This window comes from Leuciscus leuciscus, assembly GCF_965113295.1.
Source record: "Leuciscus leuciscus genome assembly, chromosome: 7".
NCBI classification, from domain to species: Eukaryota; Metazoa; Chordata; class Actinopteri; order Cypriniformes; family Leuciscidae; genus Leuciscus; species Leuciscus leuciscus.
The window spans coordinates 16,238,346-16,253,566 of record NC_138731.1 but is presented as its reverse complement, the minus strand read 5'-3'; the positions used below and the strand labels follow the sequence as shown (position 1 = coordinate 16,253,566).

Here is a 15,221-nt window from a genome sequence, read left to right as displayed (position 1 = left end):
AAGAAAAATTTCTTATTACTATCAATGGTAAAAACAGTTGCGCTACTTAATATTCTTTGATTCACTTTAATTAATAGAGTTCAAAAGAACACCATTTATTTGAAATAGAAATCTTTTGTAACATTATAAATGTCTGTACTGTCACTTTTGATCAATTTAATGCATCCTTGCTGAATAAAAGTATTAATTTCTTATATTTATATAAAAAAAAATCTTACTGACCCTAAACTTTTGAACGCAAGTGTATATTGCATGCCTAAAATGAATGACTATACATTTATTTTATAACTTGATTTTGATTCAGTTAAGTAATCCACAATGCTTCAAGTGAAGAGCATAAAATTATTTGAGAACAAACCTTTTTCCCTCTGTCCTGTACATTTTGTTCGATCTTTCAATACTTTTACTGCAAATCAACATTTGATTCGCATTGGAGCTGGCTGATTTTATTCATGGCTTATAGTTCCATATTGATTTTTTTTTGCACAAAATTAAAGACTATTATCACAAAACAATGTACAGTACCTATGAACTCTTTCACACCAAAACCAAAATATAACACTATGGTGAGCTGTCGTTGTTTTATATGGAGGGAAAGTATATTTTTGATCAGTAATCAGCGGCAGTGGTGTGAACAGTCCTTCAGTGCTGGCGTCGCTCACCTCAGGGAACTTGGGGTGTGTTTTGTTGATGGCGTGTGAAGAGGCGTTGACGGCGTGGGCCAGCTCCTGCTCGAGGAGTTGGAAGTTTTTGGCAGCCTCACAGATCCTGGTGATCAGATCCTCAGCGGCTCGAGCGCACATCTGGATGAGCGCGGCCTCCTCCTCTGTGGCCAGATCCACAGAATGCTGAGGATACAGGTGAGGCCTCAGCGGAGGCTTGTCGTATTTCAGTTTATCCTCCCAAGACTTCAATGTGTTTTCAAATGCCTTTATTGAAAACAAATACAGAAGTCATTTAAAGGACAGTGAGTTTTAATATCCAATGTTTAGAAAGGATACACACAATTTACACAAACAGCCCAGTGGTGACAGATCTGGACTGGTTACCTTGATCTTTGACACTACAGGCAAAACCGTTTATTCAGGCACTGGTCAATTTTGAGATTTTGGGCTATTTTGCTTCCATAACATTTCTTATTTCAGACTAGTGGAAAGAAAACATCCGAAATACATTTAAGTGTTTCGTTTATTACGTTCGAGTCGTTGAATTAAATTACAATACATACCTTTAGAGGCTGTTTTCTCAAAATTAGTTTTAAGAGTAGTGCTTACCCAAACCAAATTTGACAGTTTTATCATTTTTACAGTCCTGGGGAAAGTTACTTTTAAAAGTAATGCATTACAATATTGCGCTACTCGCTAAAAAAGTAATTAATTGTCTTACTTAGTTACTTTAAAAAAAAAGTAATTTGTTACGTTACTTTTGCGTCACTTTCTCTCTGCTTGTTTGTTAATAACAGAAAACAAAAACAAACAATAGTTAACATCAAAAGTGAAATGAATAAGCCTCAGGCTGAAGGAAATGCAAATTCACGTAAGGGCGCAGCTCAAACAAACCAGCTGGGCTGCCATTTGTGATTGCATGCAGAAGAAAAAAGTTCAATACTCTTCAGCAATATATACAAATAATATGAAACACAAATGTGAGGTTTATCTAGTCATTTTTGCTTATTACTACTGATAAAAACTGAATTGGATCACTGAAGGTCAGCAGCAAAGACATTACCAAATAAAGTGAGATTAAATACATAAAGTATATTTGTGTAATTTAACATTTTTAATTATTGCAGGTTTAGGATAGGTTAGGAACACTAATTCTGTTTTTGTGCAAGTGAGATGAGTAAATACACGCTCACATTTAGCCTAGAACTACAATAACCATCATGTTTTCACAGCACACACAACACCTCTATTTGAGTTTTTTTGTGATAATTTCATCAGCCTTATGCTTCTCCGACACCAGAAGCTATAGTACATCTTAAGAAGACTTGGAATATTGCATACAAGTCTTATTGACAGTATTTATGATAATTCTATTGTGCTTCTTGGAGCTTGTTGTCAGTATAAACCACTATCCACTTTCCTTTGAGAGTGGATGGAAAACAAACCATTCTGCCTAACATCTCCTTTTGTCTTTCATAGAACAACAGAGACAAAAATGGTCAAAACAACATGAGAGAGATATACACTAATGTCCAAAGTTTGCGGTCAGTAAGAAAATGACTTTCTTATTCAGCAAGGAAACATTGATCAAAAGTGACAGTAAAGACATTTATAATGTAACAATATATTTATATTTCAAATAAATGCTGTTCTTTCTATTCATCAAAGAATCCTGAAAAAAATGTATCACGGTTTCCAGAAAAATATTAAGCAGCACAACTGTGGATAATAAGACATTTAAAAAATTAAATAAAAATATTTCAAATAATTATTTAAATTGTAATAATATTTTACAATATTACTGTTTTTACAGCCTTGGTGAGCATAATAGACCCCAAACGTCTGAACGTTAGTGTTAATGATGCCATTTTGAATGAATTATTCATTTAACTGTTCTTTTACACTGTTCTATGGTAATATTGTTTCTCCAGAACCACTCACCCGGTCTCTTGTCAGCATCTGGGCCCGGTTCTTGTGCTGAATCTTGATGAGTCCAGGAGGTTGAATCCAGGCCTCTCCGTCCACCTGGACAGGCACTCCTTCATCTCCCAGAATGGTGATCTTCACCGTGCGACACTGAGAGGGTTGAGGTGAGTTACACATCTCTATCACCATTACTCACATACTTTAAAGATCTCTCATTTGTGTGTGAGTTGTGCTTACCTGTGCAATACGGTGATGCTGCAGTTTGATCACCCTTGAGACAGCCATCTGCATACTACCGAACACAGCGACCACTTCCAAAATTTTATCATCAAATGAAGGGGCACAAAATATCTGCAAGAAAAGAAAAGAAAAAATCATGAAAATAGCTTACCACCACTAGGGGGCTCTCTACAGATTCACAACCAGGTGGAAAAAAATCTCCTACAAAAATGACTAAACATATAAAGCCTACTATATCATATTTGATATGCACATTTCTAAGGCTTCTAAAGTCTAAAAGATCAACATAATTAAGAAACAACTTTACAATCTACTACATGCCTTCTGTCCTCTGATTGAAAGTTCATAGATTTTTGGCAAGTAAAAGGCTTGTACATATAATTGTAAAAATGTTCCCGTTTAGGTTGTGATAGAAGTGTCTATTTGTAGTGAAATCTGTACAAATTTTTATAAAGTAAACATAATAAAAAACTTGTTGTTAATATTTCAAGCTAATATTTGAAGCAAGGTTTACTTGATTTATTCTTTTGAAAAATGATGTTTAAAATCCAAGTATCAAATATGATAGAAAAGATTTTTGAGGAATGCTTATTTTGTACATCTATCAATCCTCATGTTTTGCTCTCCAAAATAAAAACTACAGAGCTTTGAACATAAAAATTATAATTTAAGTTTTAACTGAAATATAGAGTGACAACTGATATTTTTATGCATTATAACAGAATACCAGACTACTCGCATACAAAGATCTCATTGATTTACATTACAAGCTATCAGAATTTCATCTTTTAGCCCAAATACATATTAGAAACTGCACCAAATGGCGTATTTTTGAAAACTATGAGCTCCATATTCTTCTCACCATATCATACTATATGAACCATAAAAGCCTTATGTGTCAAATATGGTACCTAAAGGTTCAACAAACTGTTCAATTTAAAAAATAAATTAAAAAAATTCAGACTATAGTCATGCTTTACAGGGTTAATTACTCTTCCCTCTGTGAAAACACTTAGTGGACTTGAGAATGAAATTTTTTGAACTGGGTCCTCGAATGTCCAGTACAAAATTACAGATATCTAAGCACTCTTCCCTTCTGTAACTAGACGCTGTAGCGCGCACATGGTGTCCGGAGGTAACCTCATCCTGAACGAGGCCATGTGAGCTAAAACAAACCAGCTGCCAAGAGGACACTTGTTGCGAACAAAGACCCGTGTCACCCCGGGGTTGAAAAGGTTTTGTCCAGAGCCAGCTGCGCGTTAGACAACACCAGTCAACACAGGGCAAACTTATCCTCTTCATTAAACAACTCCAGAGCATTTCCTCTCTACATGGTGTCATATTTCAACTCTTAGTTTACAACTCAGAGTCAGGATGGGTTGCAGTTTGAAGAGAGAAACCCTCATGACCTCTAGCATCATCACTTACGTCATCCTCTTTGGTGCCGCCCCAGAAGTTGGTTCCCCCAGCGTAGCTAGGGATGTTCAGCACAGCGATTCCCTGGAGGCTAGGGAGTGGGATGTACTGGCCGTCACACTGCAGAATCAATCACACAACCATGAGGAGCACTGGATATAAAACTGGGACAAACGCTTCAAATTCTGCTCGAGGAGAGGTTCAGTTCCAGCAGCTGTTGCCTTTAAATCAGTAGATAATCATGTGTTGATTGTTCAACCTTAGACAACATTTGACCCTTTACACAAATACGGTGCAAACTGGTGTCCTATTACTTTTTAAAAGCACAAATCAAGGCACAAATTCTGTGTTTTTCAGAACGAGAACTACTGCAGTCGATCAGTGATTCTCAAGCAGGGGTCCGGGGCCCACTAGGGGGCCTCAGAAAACTTCCTAAGGAGGCCTCAAGATGATTTCAAATCATTTTAAAACAAGAAAAAACAAGTACTAAAATTAGCTAAAACAAATACAAAACAATATATTTCTTGGTTTAAATCACTACCTCAACAACAGTTTATTTTTTTTCTTAGAAGAACCATCTACATGGTCTTGAAAAACCTGGATATACAGTATGAGGTAGCCTATTATTAAAATGTGATTTCTAGACCTGGAAACATACATTATTAAAATCCCCATGGGAATTTACATTATTATATTTATGCCAAGCTCTAAAATCTTTAATTAAGTAGAAATTGTGATGAAAAAATATTTGTAAAATCCTTATCTTTAAATCATCTGCCCTTCAAATATTATTGAATACAATGTATATAGATATACACACATACATAGACTTCAATAATATTCAAAAAGCAGATGATTTAAAGATATAAAATATATAAACAAATATATATATATATATATATATATATATATATATATATATATATATATATATATATATATATATATATATATATATAAAAATGGGACAAAGCAAACATTTAAAATATTCAGTGGTCTTTTAATCATTTTTATCACAAATCACTGGTCAGAAAATTAGCAAGAATTGCACAAATACTGTAGATAAACTCACCACAGAATAGCCTTCCTAACTTGCCAACAGCTTTTTACAGGAAGAAGAGTCAGTGTTGTTCCACTCAATGTAACTGCTTCAAACCATTCATGAGTAGTTGAAAGTGAAGTTTAAGTTAAAGTGAAGAGTTTAATGTGAGACCAAATATTCACTATAGGCTTCAAAACTGGACTCTGACAGGCCAAAACATGAGCCTGATAAACTTGTTTTCAAGCTACTTCTTGGTTGTCTTTGCAATTTGGGCAGGAAAATAACATCTGATCATTCCTCTTCTTTAGAAAACTAATTTTCATTTGCTGAAAGCAAGCCATTCTGCAATATTCTCCTGAACTTCAAAGCATTAAATGACTTCCACAGTGAGGTAGCTCACCGATAATACGGTACCAGCAGCTAAAAGCCTCCGCACACAATGACAGCTCTTCCTCCACACTTCACTGTGGAGATGCATTTATTATTATATTTCTCAGCAGATTTTTGAAGACACCGCTCTGGAGCATCTCTCATGTTTCATTGTGATTCATCACTCCACACACAGCTTCCCATGTTCTGCCAAAAACTTCTGTCTTTGATGTTTTTCTAAGACAGCAATGTTAAATTTTGTGAATTTTCTGACCAATAATTTGTGGTTCAGACAATTAAAAACTTAGTGTTTAGCCATTTTGGGCGTGGCCAGGTATTTTTTTGTTGTTGTTGTTACTTTTTCATGTTGTATGTCATTAGTTGAAAATGCCTTTCATTCAGCTCACCTCTAGCTGAACTTTCTGCTCCAAGTTTTTATAGGTCCGCTGCAGAAGCTCTTTCGTCCCCAGAACTCCGTACCACATCATGTTTTTGGTACGACTTCTGGATTGTCAGAGAAATACCAGTCAGCCACTGAGTCCATGTCAAAGGTGTTTTAGCTAAATGCAGTACACGAAAGAAGACTGTGCTGAAATCTTGAACTACCTGCATTTCTCTGGGTGCTCCTCACGTTTGTTGTTGAACTCCAGTGAGATCTTTGCATCTAAGCCAATCCCAAAGTAGTTATTCATCACGCACTTCTCCAAATAGCCCTCTCTGTAAGAAAAAATACTCATGTAAGATTTGCGAATACTGTATCTTTAAGATAAACTTCAACAAGAACAAGGAAAGTGAAGCTCTTACAATGAGTCCAGGTCTGGATCGATGAAGGGAGTGGCACCAAATGGATCTATGTTGGCAAGCAGCATCTTACTGATAATGGAGCTTCCAGCGATGGAGGCAGCAAGACCAGCCCGCAGACCTGAAGACCAACCAAAAGATCAACGGGAGATTTCAGGACACTCAAACAAGAATCAGCAAACCATAATTAAAATCATGTCTATCATTAAAATGATGTTCTGTCATGATTTACTCACCCTCATGATGTTCTTACCCTTTATAACTTTATTTTGTTAGTGAAACACAAAAGAAGATTTTTGACAGAATGTTGATGCTGTTCTTTTCCAGAGAACAAGAAAAGTTCTAGAAGCTCCAAAAAACAAAACCTCAAAAGTACAAGAAAAATGTTCCCTATGACTTACATTGCACTATATTCCAAATGTCTGAGGTTGTGAGGAACAGACTGAAATGTAGGTTTATTATTTGCATTATTAGGGTTAGGGTAGTATATTTTAGGCCTGGTTTCACAGGGAGGGCTTAGATTAAGCTAGGATTAGGCCTTAGTTCAATTAGTCATTTAAGTAGCTTTTATAAACTTGCCTAAGAAAAAAAAATAACACACACAAAAAAAAAAAACATTACATCTTGAGACAAAACAATGGCATTGATATATTTTAGAATATATCAGTGCAAGTTGCTTTCAGTTAAAACAGCTCAAGCATGCGTCTGGTCTGGGACTAAGCTTAAGCCTTGTTTGTGAAACCAAGGGAAAGTGTACTTATTATGGAAATATATACTTTAAAATAATATACTTAAGTGCAAACTGAATGTATTGATTTTGCTAACGTTAATTGCAATTAAATGAAAATGTATTATATTTAATTAGTTGAACTTTAGGCTGCTTTTTCACCCACTTAAGTAGGACTTAAGTACATCTTTATTTGTAATTTTATATTTACTTCTATTGTCTTTGAAATATGGTTAAAGTGTACAGCCGGATATACTTACAAGCATTTATGGTGAACTAAAATATACTTTGGTGTAATTTCTACTGTACTGTATGTCATTTACTTAAATATATTTGTAATTGCACATTTGTAATGATGTATATATATATAATATATTAACTTTTAATGTAATATCAAATAACACACTACAATTAAAATGATAATCGAGTAATTTACATGAGTTTTAATGTCAACACATTACATTTTTTTTATTGACATTATTGCAATGTGTACTTAAGTGTGTTAATTTGAAGTGTTCATTTTGTATTTTTTTATGATAAATTCCATGCAATTAAGCACATTTGGACTGCTTTTATGAATTCTTTCAAAAGCTTAGCAGCCTCGGGTCACTAATTCATTTTCCCTGTATGGAAAAGAGCAGCTCAGAAATTGTACATAACATCTCCCTTTGTGTTTAGTGGAAAATCAAAAGTCATACAGGTTTGGAACTACATGAGGGTGAGTAAATGATGCCAGAAATGTCATTTTGGGGTGAGCTATCCCTTTAACATGGTCTCATGGTCTCAGTTTTCTGGTCAGTTGTCACATGGGGTCATGTCATGTGGTCGTACCGGGACAGATGATGCGTGTGTTGAGAACAGGCAGGTTCTCTTTGCTTGTGGTGAAGGGAGTGATGGAAAAGGAGCCGCAGGACTGCGTGCTGCGACTGATACGCCTCTCTGGAGGCGAACACGGTGACTTAGCCACTGCAGAAGCACAAACACAGTACAAAAACATGAAGTCATGTGTACAACAGACTCATTCATCACAGCATTATCTGCCCAAGTGTCCATTACGCAGCAAAATCTAATGCTGTTTTGTAAACGCTCAACTTTTTCCATCATGTAAGAATAACCCGCGCATCTGGTCACTGGCGCTCAACGAGAAGTGAAAAAGCCACCGTAAAACAGATCCAGCAGATTCAGCAGAACGAAACCCACATAAACAAACCAAAACACATCAAGGCCACTTAACAGCTCAGAGACGCAGGAGAAATGGAGGCCCTGAGGGACTGGACCAACTTTCATGCCTCACTGGAAACATGAGCGGACTGCAGGCCTCTGTGTAAACAGGAAGAGCCACTGTCCAGCAAACAAAGATGTGTTCTCTATGGAGAGAAATACAGCGCAGGGATCCTCTGGGAAACCTACAGATATATTTACAGTTATAAACTCTTACAGTCTGTAAGCTGTAAGGAAATCCCGAACCTTCTGAAGGAAAAAGATTGTGTTATTGGGCAATTGCGCAAAACAAAAGCTTGTATTCCCATTTAGAGCACTCTGGCTTTATAAAAACAACTGCAACTAAGAGTAATGTGTTTTAACGTGTCTAAAAGACGTTTTAGGGTGTATTTATGAACAATAAACCCAGATAAAAGAATAATAATATATTTTGATGACTAAGATGAATGTGTTTTTGTAGAGTAATTATTAGTTTTTTAAACAACTAAGAGTAATGTGTTTTAATGTGTCTAAAAGCCTTTGGGGGGGTATTCATAAAAAATAAAACACAATATAATAATAATAAATATAGTTTTAACAACTAAGATGAATGTTTTTAAGAGTAATTATTATTATTTTTTTTTTTAATTAAACAACTAAGAGTAATGTGTTTTAATGTGTCTAAAAGCCTTTTTTAGGGTTTATTTATAGAAAATAAACCAGAATATAATATGAATAATAATAAATATATTTTAACAACTAAGATGCAAGTGTTTTTAAGAGTAATTATTTGTTTTTTAAACAACTAAGAGTGATGTGTTTCAATGTGTCTAAAAACCTGTTTATTTGGGTTTATTTATTAAAAATAAACCAGAATATAATAATAATAAACATAATAATATTTTTAACAACAAAGAGTAATGTGTTTTAATGTTTCTATAAGCCTTTTTGTGTGTGTGTTTTTTTTATAAACACCCTAATAATAATAATAATAATAATAATAATAATAATAATAATATAATAATATTTTTTTAACAACAAAGAGTAATGTGTCTAAAAGCCTTTTTGGGGTTTATTTATAAAAAATAAACCCTAATAAAATACAGTGTTTTAGAAAAAAAATGTGTGTGTTTTTAATATGTCTACAAGCCATTTACAAGCCTATGTCTACAAAAACATTTATGCTGCGTTTTTAAATTTAAATGTACTAACATTTGTCACTAGAGGGCAGCACTAACCCTTTCAGACACAAACACATTCAAATACTTCTGATCAGAAACAAGGACTGATTCTCAATTCACACACTATCCATCCTAAATAGAGAGCAAGATCAGGATAGCTGGGTAATATGCTGAAAAGACAGTTATGCTCAGAATGGAATATTAACATACTGAATATTGTGCCATATGTACTCTATACTGACTACTATGTTTTTATGTTAGTAGGCATTATTCAAACAACATATTTCAAACAGCAAATCTCATCATGTTGCCCACGAGTGGCGGGTTATTTTGTATTTTGAATGTAATTTTGTGCAAAAATGCCCTGACCCCCCTAACTCTAACCACAGACTTTTAACAGTCTGATCAAATGAGTCTAAAAAGAGATGTTTAAAACCATGACTAATATTACTTCCCATTTTATTTTCCCACACTGGTAATGGAAAGTCAAGTCATGAGAATAGCATTGTGGTGAAGTAGTACCTAGTGCAGAGTTACTCCGTTACTGTATAATTGGCATTTTGGCAACTATAATAAATCATCTCGGTATTCCAAGCATACAGAAAATGTGCATACTGTGTGCACAGTACATCATTCCACTCTTTGGAAAGAATAGCCTTTTCACGCACGCTTTTCAACGGCTCCATCATATTCACATGTAACCCAATGGAGAATTTAGCCTTTATGGCCGGTAAGCAAGAACACTTTGTGTCTCATAGGAAACGGATAACAGCGGCAGCATGTCTAAGATTTAAAAGTGTGAACTCACAGGGCAGAGATTCCAGTTCTTTAGTGTCCTCGTCCTTCTCGTTGTCTTTGTTTTCGTCCTCGCTGTCCTTCCTGAAGTCATTGGGAGACTGCAGCTCCTGCTCCTCTGTGTGAGCGTTCTGCTCATCCACCACTACAGCACAGAGAAACACAACCATCTTACTCGTGCACTTCTTTACGTGGACACATACAATAAAGTAGGCCTGGGTAATATTACATACATATTCATGATTTTGCAGGAGTTATAATATTAAGCAACATTGTGAACTTCACTAGACTGTTTTCACAATCCCTTCTTGTCTTGTGAACTGCTCCAGTTCTGAAACAACTCTTTTTGTGACTGATATCAAGAACTTCTCTTATATCACTTCACACTGACTTTAAAACAGAAATGCAACTAGAATTGCTAAATTCAGTTTATTTCCATGAATCACTTGTAACTGTCTTTTGCAATGTATCAATTCAAAACTCTGATTTGTGTGATTCATCACTAGGAAATAATCTTGGATGTTCCCATGTGGTATTTCTTAATCTTTTAGTAAAAAATAAGTACTGAAGTAAATATGGATTTATATCACTCAGTATATACAGTATATATATTGTGGTAACACTAGAATAAGGTTTCATTAGTTTGTTAACATGAACTAATAATAAACAACACTTTTACTCTAATAAATTTAACTTTTACTGTACTTTTACAGCATTTATTAATCTTTGTAAATGTTCATTTCAACATTTACTAATACATTATTAAAATCAAAGGTTGTATTTGTTAACATTAGTTAAAGCACGTTACGTTAACAAAGATTAACAAATACAGTAACAAATGTATTCCTCATGGTTAGTTCATGTTTGAATATTCATGAAAATATTTGTGTTTTTCAAAAATGTGTATTTGTAAAAAAAAAAAAAAAAAAAAAAGGAATATATATATATACACACACACACACACACACACACACACACACACACACACACACACACACACACACACACACACACACACACACACACACACACACACACACACACACACACACACACACACACACACACACACACACACACACACACACACACACACACACACATTTCCCAGCCCTAGAGACTGGGTATTACAGAGTATTGCTAAAAACTATAGATTTATTGACAGGCATGTTGATCCCCCATTTAAATGAACAGAAATCCCTGAAGATCAAGAAGAACACTTAGGTCCCATTCTAAAAACTTTAAACGTAATTGTGGCTAATTCCTTTGGAAATTAATCAATTCATGTCATGTGATCACTCGTTTAAGGAGACGTCTATATTCAGAGCAGCATTCTGTAAGCAACAGATCAAGTGTTGCTTTTCTATTCAAAAGACAAGCTGGACAATCATACTTCTCTCCGCCTGCTCGATGATCTGTCTGAGTGCTTTCTTCAGGCTGTTGGCTCTCAGCACAAGCTGCTCGCGGGGTCTGAAGAGCTTATGGGCAGAGCCCTTCTCTGTCTCGTTCTCCTTCAGCTCCGTTATAGACTCTTCACTCAGATCTTCCTCTTCATCCAGCTCTTCCTCCTCCACCTCCTCCTCCACGATGGGTGGTGTGGTGAGGGCTGAGGGCGTCATGGCCTGGGCCTCCAAATTCAGCGTCTGCAGGAGCGAGTCTAGCTTCTCGTTCAGAATCGTACACTGCTGATAGAGAACAAAGGGACAAATAGGTTTGTACTGCATTTTCATCGTATTTCTGTTGAGTAATGACTTAGAAAAGTGTAAGAGGTCATGATGTGAAACATCACAGACTTACTTTGAGGGCCAGAGCATCAGCTTCCACAGTGCTGTCACTGCTTCTCTCATAACACTTCCCAACTTTGGCCACAAATTCCTTTACCGTCTCACACAATACCCTGGAGGAGAAGAGAGAAGATGAGAGGAGCTCTGCCTTTATAGTAGCTTCTGTTTGTTCTGTTAGTGGTGGAATAGGAACTGTATTGGTGTGAGACTGACGACTCACTTTGATGAAGATATGACCACTGAGTGCTGATCTGAGTTCAGGATCTTTGTGAGATGAGCAGCCACTGAATCCTCATAAGCAGATATCTGTAACTAAAGCCACCTATGCTCATCACACATCATATTCATATTCATTCATTGTAATAGCTGGGCGAGAGAGAAAAAAGTAACATAAGTATTTTTTTTTTCATGATTATTATATGAACATACTCATTATATGAACAACCATTCAGTAATCAGCAAGCCCAGAGAGAATCTACAGAATATTTTCTAATTTCCTCAAAATCAGAATTTTTTTTGCAGCAATGTATTTTTTTTGCACCACTCACACAGAAGTCACTTTCTAATCAAACAGCTTTCTATTGGTCAACGCTTATACTTAAGTGTATACTTAAGATATACTTAAGTATATTTGAGTGTGCTAAAATGGATCTATTGCAAGTATACTTTAGGTTCACTTTAAATATCTTGCATTTTAAGACTGATATTATACAGAGATCATACTATCCTTACTAATAGTGACATTAAAACACATTTTAGGCTTAATATTAAGAAATGTGCATTGTGCAATAAATAAGTATTCCAAATAAAATTGAATTCTAATATTTATATCAGTAAGTCTCAAGCAATATGTTTGTTAATTTGTTAATAGATTTGTAGTATACTAAATACAGTATGAAATATGTGTATTTAAATCCATTTTGGTATAGGTTTTTTTCATTAGGGCAGCGTGGGGAAATCTTTTGCCCTCGTGATATTCCTGATCACTTGGACTCCAATGGAAATGACTGGATTTTAACATCTGTAAATCTGACCGAATGAAAGGATGCTGAATGGATTTTACACATAGTAAAATTTGTTGCTGGTAGCTATTAAACGCATAATCAAATTAGCCAAAATATTTCATAAATGAGCATTCAAGGGATGCAGAATAAGTAATTCTGCTGAGATTATTAAGTCTGAGAAACTTGAGAAACTTATTAAGTCTCACAAATCTCAATTACAAATATTAGTAACAGTCTCTTAATTTTGATTAATAATAACGGTAAAAAATAATATATAAAAATAATAATAAAAAATAGTCTTTTTCAAAAATAGAACCAGGTTATAAGAGCCATTTGTTAGCGAAGCGGACTACAATGGATGTGCTGAATGTTTTCTTTTGTGTACAGTGATTGAAACACAACTGAAAGATGTGCTATGTATTGTCTTTGTTATATTTTTGTGGCACCTAGTCTTAGATAAACGTAGCATGTGACACTGTGACATGTCAATAACCAATTTAATGGTGTTGAAGTAGATGTATGCATTGCAGTTAATATGTTGCTAGTACCTGGCCATCCTCTGCCTCCTCAGGTGTGACGGGGCAGCTGTGTTTGGGAGGTATTTTGATCTCATACGTCATTATACTCCACCTGTGAACAGCAGCTGTAGATGTAGCCAACGACACAAATATTATACATGTGACATAGTTCTGGACACATGCTAGGGTGCGCTCTGTACCTGTCCAGCATCTTCGTGCTGGCTCTCTCCAGCTTCTCCAGTATCTGAGGGAGTTGCGTGTCATCATCGCACGACGGCCCCCAACCAAGCACCCGTGCCAGGTCATTCCCGGTGCCCAGCGGCAGAACGCCCAGCTGGCACTGCCAACATGAGACGGTTCATTAAGAAATCCTCATAAACATCTGCTCAACACTCATGTGCCAAGTCCTAACCTTACAGGGACAGCTTTACATGGTGTAGTAGAGTACTTTTCAATCACCTGTTTGTGAAGATTTAGTTTGTCGATTTCAGACAGAACCCAACCAACGCTTCCATCTCCTCCACACACGAGGATTCGGAAATTATCGAACTTTTGGAACAAGCGAAGGCTTTAAAAGAGAAAAGAGTGTTAAAATAGAGGTTCAAGTGAGATAAGGTTTGGGTAGTTGACCTGAAATAGATACATATTGGGTTCTTGACATCCTAAATTCAACCTAAAACTATTTTAAACAGTGTTTTTATAATTCTTTTATAATCATGCCTGCAGTTATTTAAGACTACATGGAATATCTGTTCTTTTAAACATTTATTTGTCCCACTGTAGGATCATTAAAATGAGCCAAGAGGTTAATCAAATGGATAAAAATATAACACAAATGGTTATGGGACCTGAAAAATACACTTTGCATTTCATCTCATTTTAATATGAAATCTGGATGTTGATTGTAAAAAAGTGCATGGACTCATCATACGTCAACTATCCAAACACCAGCAAAACAAGCAAAAGCATTGATTTGCTTCTAAGACAATGATCAATAGTTCAATCTCCGTGACCTTTGACATCCAAGTCTTACCCTAAATGAGGTCCACCGTTGACCAGGTCAAAGACCTGAGCGGGATTGAGCAGCTGTTTGAAGCGACGCAGGAATTTTACCCCTTGGTTGTCTCCGCTTTTTGAGTTGACAAACACGAGGAGTGGACTAGCACATGATGGGGGACAGGTGGCCTTCCAGAAACCTGTCACAGGAAAAGGACGAAAAAGATTTTTTATTTTTTATTTAACCTTTATTTATCCAGGTAAACTGTTTGAGAACCACTTCTCATTTACATGACCTGGCCAAGAGGCTACATGAATAAATAGGAACATACTGTACAACTGTACATAGTCAAACACATGACACATAGAACAAGCAATTGAATTAAAAAAGATAGACAACAAAGAAAAAAGAGAAAAACAAAAACAAAAAAGTGCTTAAGTATGTGTGTATAAATATGATTCATGATTGTCAGCAGGAGCAAGAGTCAACTATGTAATTCTGGAGGTTCTGCTTAAAGGTGGAGATTGGGATCAGAGATGTAAGTTTCAGGGTATTT

At 35.6% G+C, this 15,221-nt stretch overlaps 1 protein-coding gene across 11 annotated transcripts in view; it reads right to left on the bottom strand.

Moving 5' to 3' along the window:
• dgkh (diacylglycerol kinase, eta) overlaps nt 1-15,221 on the bottom strand; it is a 93,105-nt gene that overhangs the window by 16,726 nt on the left and 61,158 nt on the right. For 8 of the 11 annotated variants that reach the window (XM_082175031.1, XM_082175027.1, XM_082175035.1 and 5 more), the window contains 16 exons: nt 14,702-14,864; nt 14,128-14,236; nt 13,869-14,008; nt 13,699-13,780; nt 12,367-12,458; nt 12,160-12,259; nt 11,756-12,047; nt 10,376-10,507; nt 8,018-8,152; nt 6,463-6,580; nt 6,265-6,375; nt 6,066-6,162; nt 4,260-4,367; nt 2,829-2,942; nt 2,607-2,741; nt 663-929 (listed from right to left, as the gene is read on the bottom strand). In XM_082175031.1, the coding sequence (XP_082031157.1) occupies nt 663-929; nt 2,607-2,741; nt 2,829-2,942; nt 4,260-4,367; nt 6,066-6,162; nt 6,265-6,375; nt 6,463-6,580; nt 8,018-8,152; nt 10,376-10,507; nt 11,756-12,047; nt 12,160-12,259; nt 12,367-12,458; nt 13,699-13,780; nt 13,869-14,008; nt 14,128-14,236; nt 14,702-14,864 (2,195 nt within the window). The remainder of the gene's footprint in view (nt 1-662; nt 930-2,606; nt 2,742-2,828; nt 2,943-4,259; nt 4,368-6,065; nt 6,163-6,264; nt 6,376-6,462; nt 6,581-8,017; nt 8,153-10,375; nt 10,508-11,755; nt 12,048-12,159; nt 12,260-12,366; nt 12,459-13,698; nt 13,781-13,868; nt 14,009-14,127; nt 14,237-14,701; nt 14,865-15,221) is intronic. The other 3 variants (XM_082175032.1, XM_082175030.1, XM_082175034.1) reach the window with 1 other exon arrangement.